Genomic DNA, 15,665 nt, shown 5'->3' on the forward strand with positions numbered 1-15,665 from the left:
TTTACCTCTTAGTGTGTGGTTTGGAAAATTCAGATTTTTGCACTAAAATTTAGGTGTATTCTACCATTAATTACTTGTCATTCCCTTTTTGTGAACTTCATTTGAGTGGAAAGTTGTTGACCCAGTGTGAAGATGACAGAGACTTTTTTTCAAGGCTGCTTCAAGGCCTGCTTCTTTGTTTAGTTTTTTTTGTACAAGTTCTTATGTCAACCTAGGCCAATCTTAACTAAAAACCACTTCATCATCCATTATCAAAGAGCTGTTCATGCAACTCAGCAATGATTTTTCTAAATGACTGTGAGACCTCATTTGGATTTTTAATAAACAGTCACATTCTAATGAGGTCTTCATAAAACCGACTAAATATGTTTAGAAATCATTAGCTTAAATTACCAGTACAAAAGTCTCCTTAGGGAGCCCTGCAGATTTTGTGATAAGACTTCTGGCAGATGGATTAGTATAGCAGCGCAAGTGAGTTCTGAATTTCCACACAAGCAGTGTAAATGTGAGTGACTGGGTAACAGGCTACTAGATAAAGAACTAAATGTCCCTCAGGTGGGTTCATTAAAGAGAGAAAACAATCAAAACACATTTCTGTGCCATTTAAATACCAGGTGCGCAGCAGTCTGCAGGTGCCAGAAACACTGACAAGGGTCCCTTGCTGGAACACACAAGAGCTTAAAGGGATGCATGGTTTTGACAAGTATGCCTCAGATAATGACAGATATTGGCAGATGTACCCGGACCCTGCTGGAGGGTAATGCGGGGACTGAGTCATTTGCAGCAGGTGCTTGCATTAGGGACAGCCTCATGGTGATTCCTCCATCCGCAATTAAAACAGTCCTGATGCATAACGCTCCAGGGCAAGAAGCAAGTTCCTAGCACTGATTTAATGACTATCCAGCCAGTCCTGGTAAACAAATACACATACGCCCCCTCAATGATTAATTCATGAAGGACGTACACTGTGTGGCAAACATGTTAAATAGATATTCCTCTTTCCTGAAAATATAAAGGAATTTTCCCACTCGGCTTACGATGGGTCAAGAGGGTTAAAAAATAAAAATAATAAACCCCTATAAATCTTACACCAGAAATACCAATTGAAATAGAAAACCTCAAGGTTGGGAAGGTTACAAGGTTTGCCCTGCAGGAATGCCACCAAAAGGTCCATTAAAATCATTACTAATCAAGGTGGCACAGAACTTGTGTTAGAGGTTGCAGGACAGATGGTGTGTTTCTAATACGTCTCCTTGTTGCTGATGGTTCCAGCTCTGGGAGCGGGACAGAAGCACCAACGGAGGCGTGACTGCATTGTTCTGTGGCTCATACGATCTCATTTCCATTAAAAGCTCATTTCAATTTCTGCTCTCTGATCTCACCTATGTTGGCCTCCCGAGAAAGTGACAACAAAGACATTTCTACCACTGCCAGAAACAACAAAGCTGCAGGTCTGAATCCCACTACAGCTCTTGCACCCTGAAGAAATCGCCATGGTGGCACAAACTGTTGGCTCGCTGCTAAGGGAATGTGCTGTGCACCTAAACGTTGTGAGTTGAGACCATCAACACCAGCACCAAGACTGGCATCTCCCCGGCTGATACCTGACAGTTCACTCTAATGGATGCTTTCAAATACTGGCTTTAGGAAAACAGTATGTGGTTTCATGCAGTATGCTATTTTCATTCTCAGGCTTGTTTATCCATACCCTGAAAACATCCCTTTAAGTTATGTGCTTGGGTACTTATGAATGCGTATAAAGCTTTAACGAAGAGGTTTGCTGGAGAGCTTCCTATTCTTACAAATCCATCCATTTTCAACTGATAATGTGACCATCCGACTATTTCTATCTTCTTCCTAACTCAAGGGACTGAATTTTTAAAGTGGCCTCCGTGATCCTTTTTTTCTCTGCAATTAGTCGTACATGTGCTCCTGCAGCAGGTGTTGAATGCCGTCACAAACCCCATCTTTTTTATACCTAAAAATAATACTGGCACCTGATCTGTTGGTAGGCTTGGGCACACAGAAATTTACCTGTTAGGATTTATATGAACAATTGACAAGAACATAAGGAAGAATAAATTCAGACCGTAAAACTCAACTTGCTAAAAAGGAGACAAGATCCGATACTTTGACTCAGACCACATAAACGGTGCTTTCTCTCTCTCCTCATGCCAATGCCACAGGGCAGGGGGGTATGAGCCTCTCCACCAGCATGAAATTAAAAACATCTCTTAAAACCATGTGGCTCACATCAAGATATGTGCACTTGACTTCCTATTTCAACACTTCGATTTACAATAATTGCAGTAGTTGCTTTTTTCATTCCAAATGAAAGCTGTATGCCCAGTTCCCAAGCAAATTTTCTTGAAAAAAAACATCCCAGATGAGAATTAAGACACCAGTGCATAGACAAAGCAGTAAATTGAAAGACTCAGTTATTGATGGTTGTGAGAAACAAAGAAAATGGTTCTATTCAATACTTGTTGAAAACAAAATTAGCCATAATGACTTGGGTAGGAGGCCTGCTTTAGAAGTTACCAAGGAAAGAAAGAAAAGTACACCGTATCAACCAGGTAAGTCAAGCTTTCCTTACTACTCAGCTCCTGAAGACGACCTCCTCGTCAACAAATTTAGTGTACAAACGAGTAAAGCTATTTTTTTCTTTTTTAGCCCAGAAGGCTTGCAGGAAGGAAAACCAAAACAAACCAGGTTGATTCAGACTGTGAAGAAGGTGCAATTTCATAGTTTAACTAATTTTCTCTGAAATCTGTTTCAGAATTACTCCCCCTCAGCCTCCCTTAGAAAAAAGATGACTCCATACCTGTAACCTGCTCTGTAACCAATTCCCGAGTTTCCCTTAATGGAAATGGTATGTCTGAGATATATACAAAGACATGACGCTTTCCCTCTTTGGCAGTCTTTGCAAGCTGTGCTATACAGAATGCAGCTTTATCAGTTACTTTTTCATTGTGCTAATGTTATCAAAGCCAAGAATCCAAGGCACGTTTAAAAATAATTGATAATGAACCTCTTAGCAGAAGCAGTCATAAATATTTTATGTGCTATACTCAGTATATAAGCATCTTGTTGGTCTGCTATTTAATTTCCAAAAGCAAACACCTTGGAAGTCTTTCATCTTTTTAAGTACAAAAATCACTTACCCTTCCCACTTCTACGAGATTAGTAACCATGATTATGCTGGCTGTGTTTTCATGCCATACCATTCTCCAAAAGTCATATATTGTCTCCTGCATTGGTCCTGAAACAATAAATCAAAGGAAAGGTTACTTTCTGAAAGTCGCATGATTGGAAGCTTGTCTCTGGGGAACTTTGAGAAACCATGACTATACACGTATATTCATATCACTATCATCATATTTTTCATTTAGGGTCAATTTCTTTTCTGTCATCCCACCTATCTGCATTTAAGTATTTTTCCCCTGAAATAGTGCTCTGAAAGAAAGTTAGTTCTCCAGCATTTAGGTATTTATCTCTGTAATACCCAGAAGTGGAATTATAAAAAATGGATAACATTACTCTTTCTCTTAACAATTGGATGATAACCTAGGGAAGGTGTATTTGGAATGAAATGAGCCTCAATGGACTATGTGGCCTTTCCTGGTTTCTAATATTTTTCTTAGTATACGCTATCCATCAAATTATCCCAGCTCCTAAATTGTACTTCCTGAAGTGAGACAGAAGTTATAGTTTTTTGCTGCAGTACATCACTTTGCAAAACAGTGGGGAAAGCAGTAAAGAACCCCGGCATGCCACGGCAGCCATGTCCTCTGCAGTGCTTTCCCCAACAACCTGGGGGCTTTTGTAGACGAGCACATGGGGGGCTTCCTCTGGCGTCATGCTAAAGCTGGGTACCAGCCCACAGGACATGTTACAGAAATGTAAAATGTTGAGAACAACCATGTCACTTTGCACGTACCTGGTCCTGGTCTGTTTCTAGCCTACACGTCTTACCCATGATGTTCGGTCTGATACCCCAACTTTAACCCACTGCTTTAAAATCACCAAGCCAATAAGAATACACAAATGTAAAATACTATCAGGTACTATAAACTTAACATCCACCCTGAATCCATTACTGAACTGCCACGCTGCAGCAAGCAATTAGTAGCTTATTTAGAGGAATGCCTTAAATCAGCTAATTGGAGGACAAATGGATAATGTATTGGCCTAAATGTTCCTCTAGTGAAGACACCAACACCCTTAAAGTGTTACAAAACCATACATTGACAGATTTGTCTAGTTTGGCACCCATGTTTTTGTACTTTGAGCTCCCTTTGAAAATAAAATTCTCACTCTGAAGTCAAGTACTTCGTGAAAAAAAGAGTAATATATTATGACTATATTATCATAGAAGGGGAGCTGGACTGGATGATCTTTGAAGGTCCCTTCCAACCCAAACCATTCTGTGACTCTATGACTTTGTGATTCTATGATATTATAGGCAAGTCAAAATCAATTCACTAGGCAAATAACATCACAGTTATGATGTAACTTAGAACTCAAGTTTAAGAAAAAAGGATGGTATTAGACTAAAACTTTTGAATTTTTTAAGTTTACTTTTATTTTCAGCAATTTCAAAGGATAATTTTATCATCCATAATTTGCATAGACCATTTAAAGAAGTTCTGTATTCTCCCCTTTACTTTCTCTGCTTTTAAAAATGCTGCATATATAGTTAGTTTCACAGGTTTCACCATAATCACTCAACTTGTCTTTTGCTTGCTTTGGTAGTTCATATAACAGGAAACAAAAAAATCATTTAAAACAACAGGAAGCCATGACTATTAGAACACAAGAAATGTCAGAAGGTCTCAGAGTAGAAATAACGACAGAATCTAAAACTACAGTTTCTGAAATCACCGAATTCAAGCCGATGTTGCGGCTGCAGAACTGGACACCTTTTTTTTCCTTTTAATGTACAGCACAGAACAGTTGATACTTTTGTGAGATTTCATTCTGAAGCATGACAAGGGTGAAATCACTCTCCACCGTATGGAAATCTCCCATGAGTATTTTACTTCTACGTAAGTGTCCTGGATATGTAACACAGACACGGTTCGAGTGCAATTTTGAATACCACAGTAGGATAATTAATATACAGTATAGTGAAAGTTTAGCTTGCTTGTGTTTTAGTAATGTAGGATTCAATATAACTTGTGGGGCAATTAAAGCCACAACAGCTTTAGAAAGGTTTTTGGCCAGCCTCTCCTACTGGAGAAAGGAAGGTGACTGTTTTACTCACTGTACGAAAACACTTCCTCTGTATAGCTCCTTCCCTCCCCTCAAATCTTAAGCAAATATCCAGCAAAATTACTATTGCAATCATCTTTGAAGAAGTGTAGCTAAAAATAGGATTAGGGAAAGGCAGTTTTCCATGGAGTAGTGTCCTGAAAAGAGTCTGTAAATTCATGACATTATTAAGATTATTTAAGTTTGATCAAGGACAAAAGATAACAACAGTATTGCTTCAAGAATCCTGATTCACAACCTGGTCTAATGGAGAAAATATAAATGGCTCCACTGCATTCTGCAATAACAGGATTGCGTGATGTTTCAAGGTTGTTCATCTGAATATGTTTTTGGTAAAGCTGCAGAAAAGGTGAGAAAATATCCTCTGTCTACACAGCCCTCTTCTTTTCCCCTCGCAAGAAGCCAGAATCTTTGAGAAACTGAGGGGCAAGGTAGCAAGTTTCTTTATGTATTATTTCAGTTGTCTTTCCTACGGATTTACTTGAGATACAAGATAGTTGAGCCCAACTTTGTAACAGTGATTTCCTTCTGACAGCTCTGGAATAACCTGCAACAATTTATTCCTGATATTTTTTTTTTTTTTTCCTACAGACAGCATAATTTTGTCTCGTGATTTAAAGATTCCTACACTTCAGATTCTGAAATCACGAATTACAACTAGGGAAAGATCCTAAGCACTAATTTATTGCTAAAGATTTTAAACTTGTCATTCTTTATAAAGAAAAAAACAAGACAATAAATTATGAGACGAAGAAATCTTTAGAAAAAGTAATAGCATTTTCCAGGCCAGAGAAAGAGCTGAGCTCTGACAAGTCTTTCAAGCAGTATTCCAAATGTTCTTCCAGAAGAAATGTCCTATTCTGCAGTGCTGAGCATGCTCTTCTCGATCTTACTATCCAAATGAAAAGACAATCATAATTAAAAGTGCTTGACAGGATTTCCTGCTCTCAAGTATTCTGAGGTGTTTTCTTGCTTTCCCTCTCCAATTCTAACATGTAGCCTCCAAACTTCTTGCATGTTCAGGACACTGAAAGGAAAAAAACACCCGAAAACCTGCTTTAACATCTCAGAAAGTAATTCTTTTCTACCCCATTTTTCTTTTCTTCTTGACATTTTTCAAATTATTTTCTGACATATGAATAAATTATTACCTGTCTTCAGCCAGAATGGAAAAGCATTAGAGGCTAGGTAGGGTTGGAGGATTTATTGTCATGAAGAACTGAACGATTTGATTCCAGAGACTCGTGGTAGGGAGAGAAAGAGCCTATAATTGTTCTAAGCATCAGCTTAACAGATGTGTGCACAATAGGCAGGAAGGTTATTCTCAGCAGTTGCCCCCTTGCGGGAGAAGGTGGTCTGAAGAGAAGGCACTGTGCTGCCTAACAGTAAGCCTGCGGCGTACCCCATTAGCTACACAATATACTAGTTGGTATCAAAGATTTCTGCTGTGAAAAAAAAGAAATCAACAACATGCTACAACCAGAAAATGAAAAGCAAAGGAAAATAAGAAAAAGAAATCAACCCTCCAAACCCCACGCTAATTAAATGCACTATTGAAAAAAATTGAACAGATATGATCAGTTGTATATATCAACCATTAGTTGTATTACCAGTAGTCGTTAGTTGCTGCTCTGGGAATGCAAACATATTAGGAAACGGAATATCACACAGCTTTTAAGAATGGTTTAAACTCCTAAGCAGCTGCTTCTGCACACAGAGCTTTCTAGAGCCTCTATTTCTGCTTGTTATTGTCAGACCCTGTTCTAGCAACTGGTATTGCTACTGGGGTATGCGATCAATTCGAACGTGACAAACTAGCCCAGAATACAGAAAAAAACTGCAGGAAAGAAAGCAAACACACAAAGAAACAAGTAAAACCTGAATCTTGAAATGTCCCCAGGACTTACTCAGATGGGACTTGTAAATCTATAGGTCATTTTTCAATTTCTAGAAAAGCAAGCAGCTTAAACAAGGAACAAATAGCTTCTAAAACCTTTTTCTAGCGTAGAATGTCAAATCCACAAGCCAGCGTTTGGGCCACCTGAGACCAAATTCAATGACAGACATTAAAGCTAGAAATGTGCAGAAAAAGAACAGACGCCTTTAAGCTCCAAAGGCTCCCCAGGGACAGTGTATGGCCAGTGGTAGCCTGTGTTGACGGAGGCGGCGGCCTGACAAGATGCAAGACATACCTGCAGCAGTTAAATTCCATCTTGAAAAGAGCCCAATAAACCTCCTTCCAGTCAGTAGATGTGTCCACCCAGCATGAGGAGGTGGTTATAAAATGGTCCCCTCACCTAATGGTGACTGCAGTTTCTAGCAGCAATGACAACTGTCTTCGCTTTTTACTGAAGCAAAGCTTGCGGCTCGTTGCTACGACTGCCTACAACTGGACCACTCAAGGACAACTGGCTAATATGCCGGCATTTTAGCACTCGTTCTTTACAATGTATGATCCCTTCAAAATGAACTTGAGACACGGTAAATATGGCGGTGCATGGCCAAAAAAGCCAAAAAGCAACGATTCCCTTAGCAACCACACCGTCAAAAAACCCCAAACCCATTATGTAGCAGAAAATGTTCAAAATACACATGAAAGCGTAAAACCAGAGATAAAATAATAATAAAAAAATACTGGGAGAACAGACTACAAGCTAACAGATTAAAAATTTCAAGAATTCTCCTTTTCCTAATGAACCTTTTAAATGGGACAGACTAGCTGTTAGTAGGATAATTTACAGAGAATTTTGCAGGAGGAAGCAAAATTACAGGGTTACTAATGCTCTGCCGGACCAGTGATCTGATAATCCATAAGTGCATGTTATTTGCTCTTTTAACCATTCTAGAAATCGGAGGTAAGAACAAAACGCCCTTTCAGAAAAAGTTGTGTAAAAACCTGCAGTTAAATGTTACTTTAAACTATAAATATCACTGACTGCAGGCAAGGGAACATCTTCCTTTACTGAAATACATATTTTTCCTACTCAATAAGGCAACTTGCCGAAGATTTTATCAACGGGAATTTGCAGAGGCATCATTATGTGATCAGGTTTTCACGAGCGTTCAGTTTTGTCAGCCTCCCAGTTACCTCACGGGATGTTCTTCAGCGGTCAGCAGCTCTGCAAACCTGGACACCTCTTTGCATGATCAGGTGGAATGTAAGATTAGGTTAGATTACACTAAAGGAATGTAAGATTCGTTTCCGCTTTTTCATAAAATAATAAAATAAAAATTAAAAAACATTAAAATAAAATGTCTCGATCTTTCTATCTAAAGTAGTCGGCACACTATAAAGAAAAGCGGTAGATCCCGGTTGTGCTGTTTTAGTCAGAACAATCACATCAACTAGCAAGATAAACTGCTAGCTCAGTATTCCTTCGTAATTGCCTGGTCACTGCCTCACAGCAGTACAGCTCATCCCACCCTCCCCAAATGAGCTGGTTTCTCAATGGAAGACACTTTGAAGATCTGATCAGTTGCTGGTAATCTGATTTGTTAAGAGCAGTCTTTACCATCTGCTTGTTGAACAGCACGTATTTAACTTTCACTCACCCCTCTGGGAGTTCTTAAGGGTTTAGTGCCTCCACGGAGGCCAGCGAAGTCCAGAACAAAGCTCTGTTATCAAAACTTCAAAAACTCAGGCAGTGATCATGAAGTCTTTCTGCAACAGCTGCTCTCAAAATAGGTTCAGACATTGTTTTCTACCATAATATAAACACTTAAATTGACTTTCAAGGCTTATACAGGAGCATGTTTTTATAGGCACAGTATGTGTGCTCCTGTAAACACTGTGGACGATTTTTAAGTCTGAGATAAGACTGTGGTCAAGATATCACTAAACCACGTGGGCCCACCATTCCCCAATAGCTATCCAAATGCATACAGAGCAGTCTTTCGTGTTTTAGGATATCAAGCAAGTAATGATGAAAAAGAGCGAGTTCATATAACCTGGAGGTTTCTAAAGCTTTAATAAAAGTCCTCCCAAGTCTGCTCCAGAAACTAAAACGGCACCGAGGGTAAAACGTCCCCCAGTGCCATGCACCTACTCACTTTTACTGAAGTCTCCTATAGGCCTATCACTGTAAGAATCAACATGAAAAGGCAACAGACGTTTGTACCGACAGAACTTGGCCATAACTGCTTCAGTGTTGTTTATTAATTGCTGGTTTCTAGCTGCCATACTTCAGGATTAATTATTATTTGTTGCTTCTGCATATCCCAGCCCCAGACATTTTGTGCACTAAAGAATCTCAATGAAATTAAACAGAAACCCTGAAAAAACACATTCTTGCTTTTATCGCTTTATTTCATTTGACTTATAGTGTTGTCTGTGATGGCATTTGAAATGCGCTTTCTAATTTTAGCCTTAAAAACATGAATTATTATGTAATCTTCAGCAGGGCTATATGGTAATTATACAACTATGCTGGCTTTCCTGATAAAACTTTCTTGGAAATCTCTCCTGCCTTGGAAAAATAAAAATAAACAAAGCTGTGGATGAACTTCCAACGGGGTTGTTTCCCTATAAGTACATTAAGCCATCCGGCAGTCCAAGCAAGGAAGCTTGAGGCTACAGCTACTCTTACGTGAGGTAATGAAAAAAACCTCCCCCTCAGTTTTAAACCTTATTTTAACTGATTCCTCCATGGTAGTGGATTCAGAGATGGTGGAGAGAGAAGCCACTTCTTTGCAGAGGCAGCAATTAACTTACAGTCAGGTAAGCAAGAACACCATTTTGTAAACAAGAATTCTACCAGATCTTAATTCACAAACAAATAAAAAAATACTCTGTTTCTCCTAACACTACTTTTAACTGAGGCTTAAGAATATACCACATGTATCAAATATATGCAGAATCCATGTTTGAGTCGTAGTCAGTCCACTATTTCTTTTTTTTTTTGGCCTTTTGCAACAATACCATCTTAAAATGCAAAAAAAACCCCAAACCACAACAGTATGAAGCAACACTATTCAGCAAGTCACCTCCACTAGACTCAAGTGGGTTAATCAGGACTAAGCTATGAGTTTAAATTTTTTTTTCCCATGATTTCCTCACCTTAGATGGATTGTCAATAAGAAACAGATCTGACTGAATCTTGTTAGCTTGACATTTCAGGAAAATGCTGCTTATAAAGCCAGCTGAAATGCTTTCTTGGGACAAATCCTGCCCAGTCCAGCTACTGGCAATGTAGAGGCTTTCTACTGTATCCTTTGCTCAGGAAAAACACAGCCTTCTCTCATTATCAGCCCAGGGACAGCACAGTGAATAGTAATTGGCTGATTTTCAAGCACAAACTAAATCCTACCTGCTTCGAGCCAGCCAGTCAGCAAGCCCTGCTGTCTGCACATCACTATATGTGAAAATTGGCTTTCAGAAAATGAAATTTTCAAAGTGCTTTCAAGTCTCATTAGCTTTCAACGAGGCTTAGATTACTAAGCGACTGAGGTGCACGTAGAAATTTTATCTATAGCTCCCACGAGACTGACCAGTGCTTTGGCTGGCTTTCTGTATCACCTCCTCCTACATTTAGAGGAGTCAGCACCAGACCTTTCAAAGGATGAAGGAAAGGAGGAGACTGTCCTGTCAATTCTCCATCTCTTTCCAAATGTAAAAAGAACATAAAAACATTTGGCCTGTAAGATGCCCTTTACAACATACAGTAGTGATGAGCCACGGTCCTATTGTCTTATGAAATACATGCAAGCATCTCACAGCTAGCTAAAATAAAAAATGCCTTCTGTTCTGAATTCCCAGTTTAATATAGAGATGCTCAAAAAATATATCCTTTGAGTAATGGCAAAACTGATTATTCAGGAGAATTTATTTATTTTTTTAAATTGCTCATTTCACAAACTAGATAATCAGCTTGAAAATACGTATTTTACAAGTGTGTGTATATACACATACACATCAACTATTGGCTAGAGCTGGATCATTTCTCTTTGCATTTCCTCTGATCCTATTCTGCAGTGATTCTGTGGGTAGTCAGAAAGTTTTATGGGGATGTGGTATTTATTCTTTGGAATATCTTATAGCATTTTTTTTTAATTTATTGATACAGATCTAACTAAGCTGGAACAGCACACATCTCTATGCGTTATTTTGCCTGCGTTATGGTACCATCTAGAAATCCCCATCTGGGACTGGAGCTCCATCATAGCAGGAACTGCTTTCCATATTAAATGCCCATGAATACACAAAAGGTGTTCGTGCCCCTCACCGTCACAATCCAAACGTACCTTGAGAGACAACAGGATGCAAGATAGGGTTCGAATGAACTTAACAGGCTCGGTATAATATTCAGCAGCCACAACATGCCAGCTCCCTAGCCATTTCTGAATAATCTTACCTGTCCCTGTTCCTCATTAGTATTTCCACCATGTTCAGAAACAAGCCATTGCTGCACTTAAATATATTTTTTAAGTCTGAGACCAGACTTTATTTGTGCACTTTTGGCAGGTGCTATCTAAGACATTTTTATAACACCACAGCTAATGCTGCCAGCTAACTTTCCATCTAATAAAGTGTTACGCACTTATTGATTGACATTTCTCCACAGCTAGTTTTCCAATGCTAGCTCAGTTTGTTCTGTACCAACAACATAAAATGAAAATGTCATATGATTTCCCAAAGAATAAATAGCACATTCCCATAACACCTTTTGACTACTCACAGAAGTACTACAGACTGGGAACAGAGAACTGGCAGCCACAGAAATGGCCCACATTTATCCAGTTAGCTTGAGATTAGGCAAAGCTGAATGCAATAAAAGCTGTGTACTTAGTACTGCTGGCCATGTATGTACCATTATGCCATTCAAGAAAGCTGCTTTCTCTGATCTTAACTGCAGGAAATTAAAAAAAGCAACTGAACAATGTAGTTCATCCAGTATAACTGAAGAACGGTTTCTTCATATAATTTGTTTGCCACACAGTGGGGATGTTAAACGGTCTGTTCCTCTCATTAATATTTTCCCAGACTGGATAAATGCACTGTCTTCCAAATTCGGCATTAAATGTAGCACTCCCAGGGGTCAGGGATCCCTAGTGAGGGTTATATGGAATGCCTGAATAAGGCTAGAGTCTTGAATCTTTACCTCGCACAGTTTGTAAGAGAGAACTGCCAGGCAATGGCTTGCAGGGAGTGTGTTTCAGTTTTTTCTGCTATGAAACAGGAATACTTTGAATAACTCTAATTGTAACTAGAGGCCCTGATGTATTTTCTGGTGGAGCGTACTGGCTACAGAGAAACAGAGTTGGTCTCACTCGCACATGGACCCTCTTTCTCTCTCTGCCCTACAGACATTGGATTGTTTAATTACAGTCAAGCGTGTTGGGAGAACGATAGAGGACTCATCTGGGAAACTGAGATACAGGTCCATATTGATTCAGATCAAACAGCAACATGAGGTATTGGCTCTCTATCTGAGGCCACAGCTCTGACCGAAGGCATATTCCAGGAGCTTTGAATCCACAGTCTAAACTGTCTTTGTGAAGGCAGTCCAACAGAAAGCTTCAGTTTAGCTGAATCAATGTTTTCCAGTAAGATAGCTGTTTTAGTTTCTAATTTGTGCGTTCTTCTCAATAAGGGTGATTTACATCACGGAAATATGAATACCTATTAATCACTCATTCTAAATAGCCTATCTGAGCTCGGGAAGACTAACAAATACGGAATTTATTTTGTAAAAAACATGCTGCCTGTAACATTTCCAACTCAAAAAATCTTAGGTAATTGACTTGTTGGACTGGGTTCTTCACATCAACTTGTAATGCAGAATCAATTTTGATGATGGATGAGAAGTTTAAGATCATTTTATCCCCTTCAGTAGAAGGTTCCTTAGGGAATGGACAAAAGAACCTAATTAGTCTTTCCCATTTCTACTTTCTATTTTCATGTTGAGTCAATCATAAGCATCAGGATGTAATAAAATCATCACTATTCTCTAGCTTAAAAATATGAGTTCATTTTGGCTACTTGTTTCTTTTATTTTTCCCCAAGGACCTTATTGTGAAGGAATGTTGCTCATGCTTGTGAGTAAGATATTCAGATGCTGTATTTTTTAAACTTGCACTGGGAGTTTAAGTGCATTAACATGAACACTTTACCCAGATGAACAAACAAGATAATTTAGTCTACATTAAAGGACAAGTAAAAATGCTAGCAAAACCAGATTTGTCATAATTTATTATCCTGATACATCTCATGAGTGAGATATATCACTCACAATGTATTTTTCTATTTAAGGCTAGAGAACTTTGATACATTTATTTCTTCTTCAGTCACAGAAACAGTCAGAATCACACAAATATTAGTCAGATCAAGATACATGTGAAGGTCATAAACAAATAAATGTGTATTGGATATTTTTCCTTTTAACATCAAGATAATTATGGTAAAAATTAAATCTGCATGACAAAAAAATCTCTCAGCACTATTAATGATTGTTATTTTTGGGAGCACGTTGGTTATTTTTACCACTTTGAGTAGGAAAGGGCAATGCCAACCTTTTAATTCTATTTCTTATTATATTTTATGGGAGACTGCATTATTTGATGTATACTCTAAACAAGAAAAGCCATTCTAACATGTGGAGTGCGTTTGTGCTTAGTACAGAGACGTGAGCTTGCTTGCAACAGAATGAGATTTAGCAGCAGCACAGGGAATCTCCACAAAGTCTCCATCTCGATATACAACTGCATGGAAGCATACAGATGGATAGGGAAAGGAATTAATCCAATAAGCCTGTATCTTTTTTTTTTCAAAGGCAGGGCTTCATAATCACCCAGACTGTCATATGCATTGGTGGCCATATCAATATAGAGATTTCAGTTTCCACCAAAGGATGTAGAACAGAGAAAAGATGACAGGTTTCAAAGATTTGGATAGGGTGACAGGACCAAAAAAAAAAAAAAGGTGCCTTATTTGTTTCTTGATACATTTGTTTTTGAAATACATTCTGTTTGTAAATTTGCTACACTCTTTTTTTTTCAGCAAATGAGAAGACGAAAAGCCTGCTTACACCTGCTGCCAAGCTTCCTCCAGGCTGCTGAAGACTGGCTGGAAACAAACTTCACAGAAAAAAAGATGCTTTGATTACGCGATTTTCCTGACAAACTGCATTTCTCTGCTCCTTCTTCTGCTTTAGCATTCGGCTGCACTGATTGACAGGCATGTTAACACTACTCTGTCAAGAGTGCCAGGTACCTTCCCCATCAAGCCCAATTTATGGCTGATTCTTTATCAAGGATGGAAACCCTACCATCAAACCTCACCTTTTCATATTTCGCATCCCCCAAAAATAAAGACATGTGAGGCAAATTTGTAAGGCTGATGTTGTATTCATCTTCCTTCAACAAAAAACAGATTCCAGTGCATAGTCTAGGTAATTAGGAGTCTGAGAAGTAAATACACTAATACACGGCCACCTCCATAATGTTCTTTTCTGAAAGTGTGATTGGTCCACAAGGACAGTTTGCTCAGCTCTCCAGTGTCAGGAAGATCATAACTTCATTCTCTGCAGGACATATTTTATAGTCACATTTTTTTAAAGAGGACTAAGATATTCTTCTATTTTTCTACAATACAAACTTGAAATATTTCCTTTTGCCCGATTCACCTCTTTGTCTACTTAATTACTGTAGTCTCTCATTTCCCTTCTTAATTATGATATGCAAAAGTCTGTTGTAGTTATTCTAGTCCGACTTCACAACAAAGAAATCAAACCAATATCTTGTCTTTGAGACCGAGATCTATATATGCTCTGAAGACCCTTATGTCTGATTTCCTGCTGCTCACTCTTTGCGGGGGAGAGGACAGGATTGCTTTTTCTTCCTCTGTGGCTCTGACAGTGGACTACAGAAAAATCATCAGTTTCTCAAACTGTTGTTTGACAAGCCACTTTAACAAGCAAGTGAAAGAACGGCCAGCATGGGATGAGGGAATTTATATGTGCAAATAAAGATTAAACTATTATTCAGTATAATTTCTAGAGCTTATTTTTATTTTCAAAGAATTTCCAAAGGTTTATGAAAGGCAGGCATGTATTTTATGCAAAATGTAGCCACACATATGGGAAGAAGAATGTTAGTGGCTCTACCTAGTAATGGATCTACCAGCAGTTTTCCAACAATGCTCCTGTTTCACTTGGTCTACACACAAAGATTCGGAGAAGTCACAGAATAGAAGCATAGAATGTGTTGGGTTGGAAGGGACCTCTGAAGGTCACCTGGTCCAGCCCCCCTGCAGTAAGCAGGGACATCTTCAACTAGACCAGATTGCTCAGAGCCTCATCAAGCCTGACTCACGGCAACAGAGCCTAAGCCAACTTTGAATCTATTAGAAAACTACGCTAGACCTGCATTTACAGCCTTCTACACTGAATGGAAAG

General features: G+C 38.8%; 1 protein-coding gene across 15 annotated transcripts in view; it reads right to left on the bottom strand.

The window, feature by feature from the left end:
- Window positions 1-15,665, bottom strand: part of PTPRM (protein tyrosine phosphatase receptor type M) — a 482,403-nt gene that overhangs the window by 32,262 nt on the left and 434,476 nt on the right. For all 15 annotated transcript variants that reach the window (XM_074576689.1, XM_074576685.1, XM_074576684.1 and 12 more), the window contains one exon: window positions 3,165-3,262. In XM_074576689.1, the coding sequence (XP_074432790.1) occupies window positions 3,165-3,262 (98 nt within the window). The remainder of the gene's footprint in view (window positions 1-3,164; window positions 3,263-15,665) is intronic.

This window comes from Larus michahellis, chromosome 2 (genome assembly GCF_964199755.1).
Source record: "Larus michahellis chromosome 2, bLarMic1.1, whole genome shotgun sequence".
NCBI classification, from domain to species: Eukaryota; Metazoa; Chordata; class Aves; order Charadriiformes; family Laridae; genus Larus; species Larus michahellis.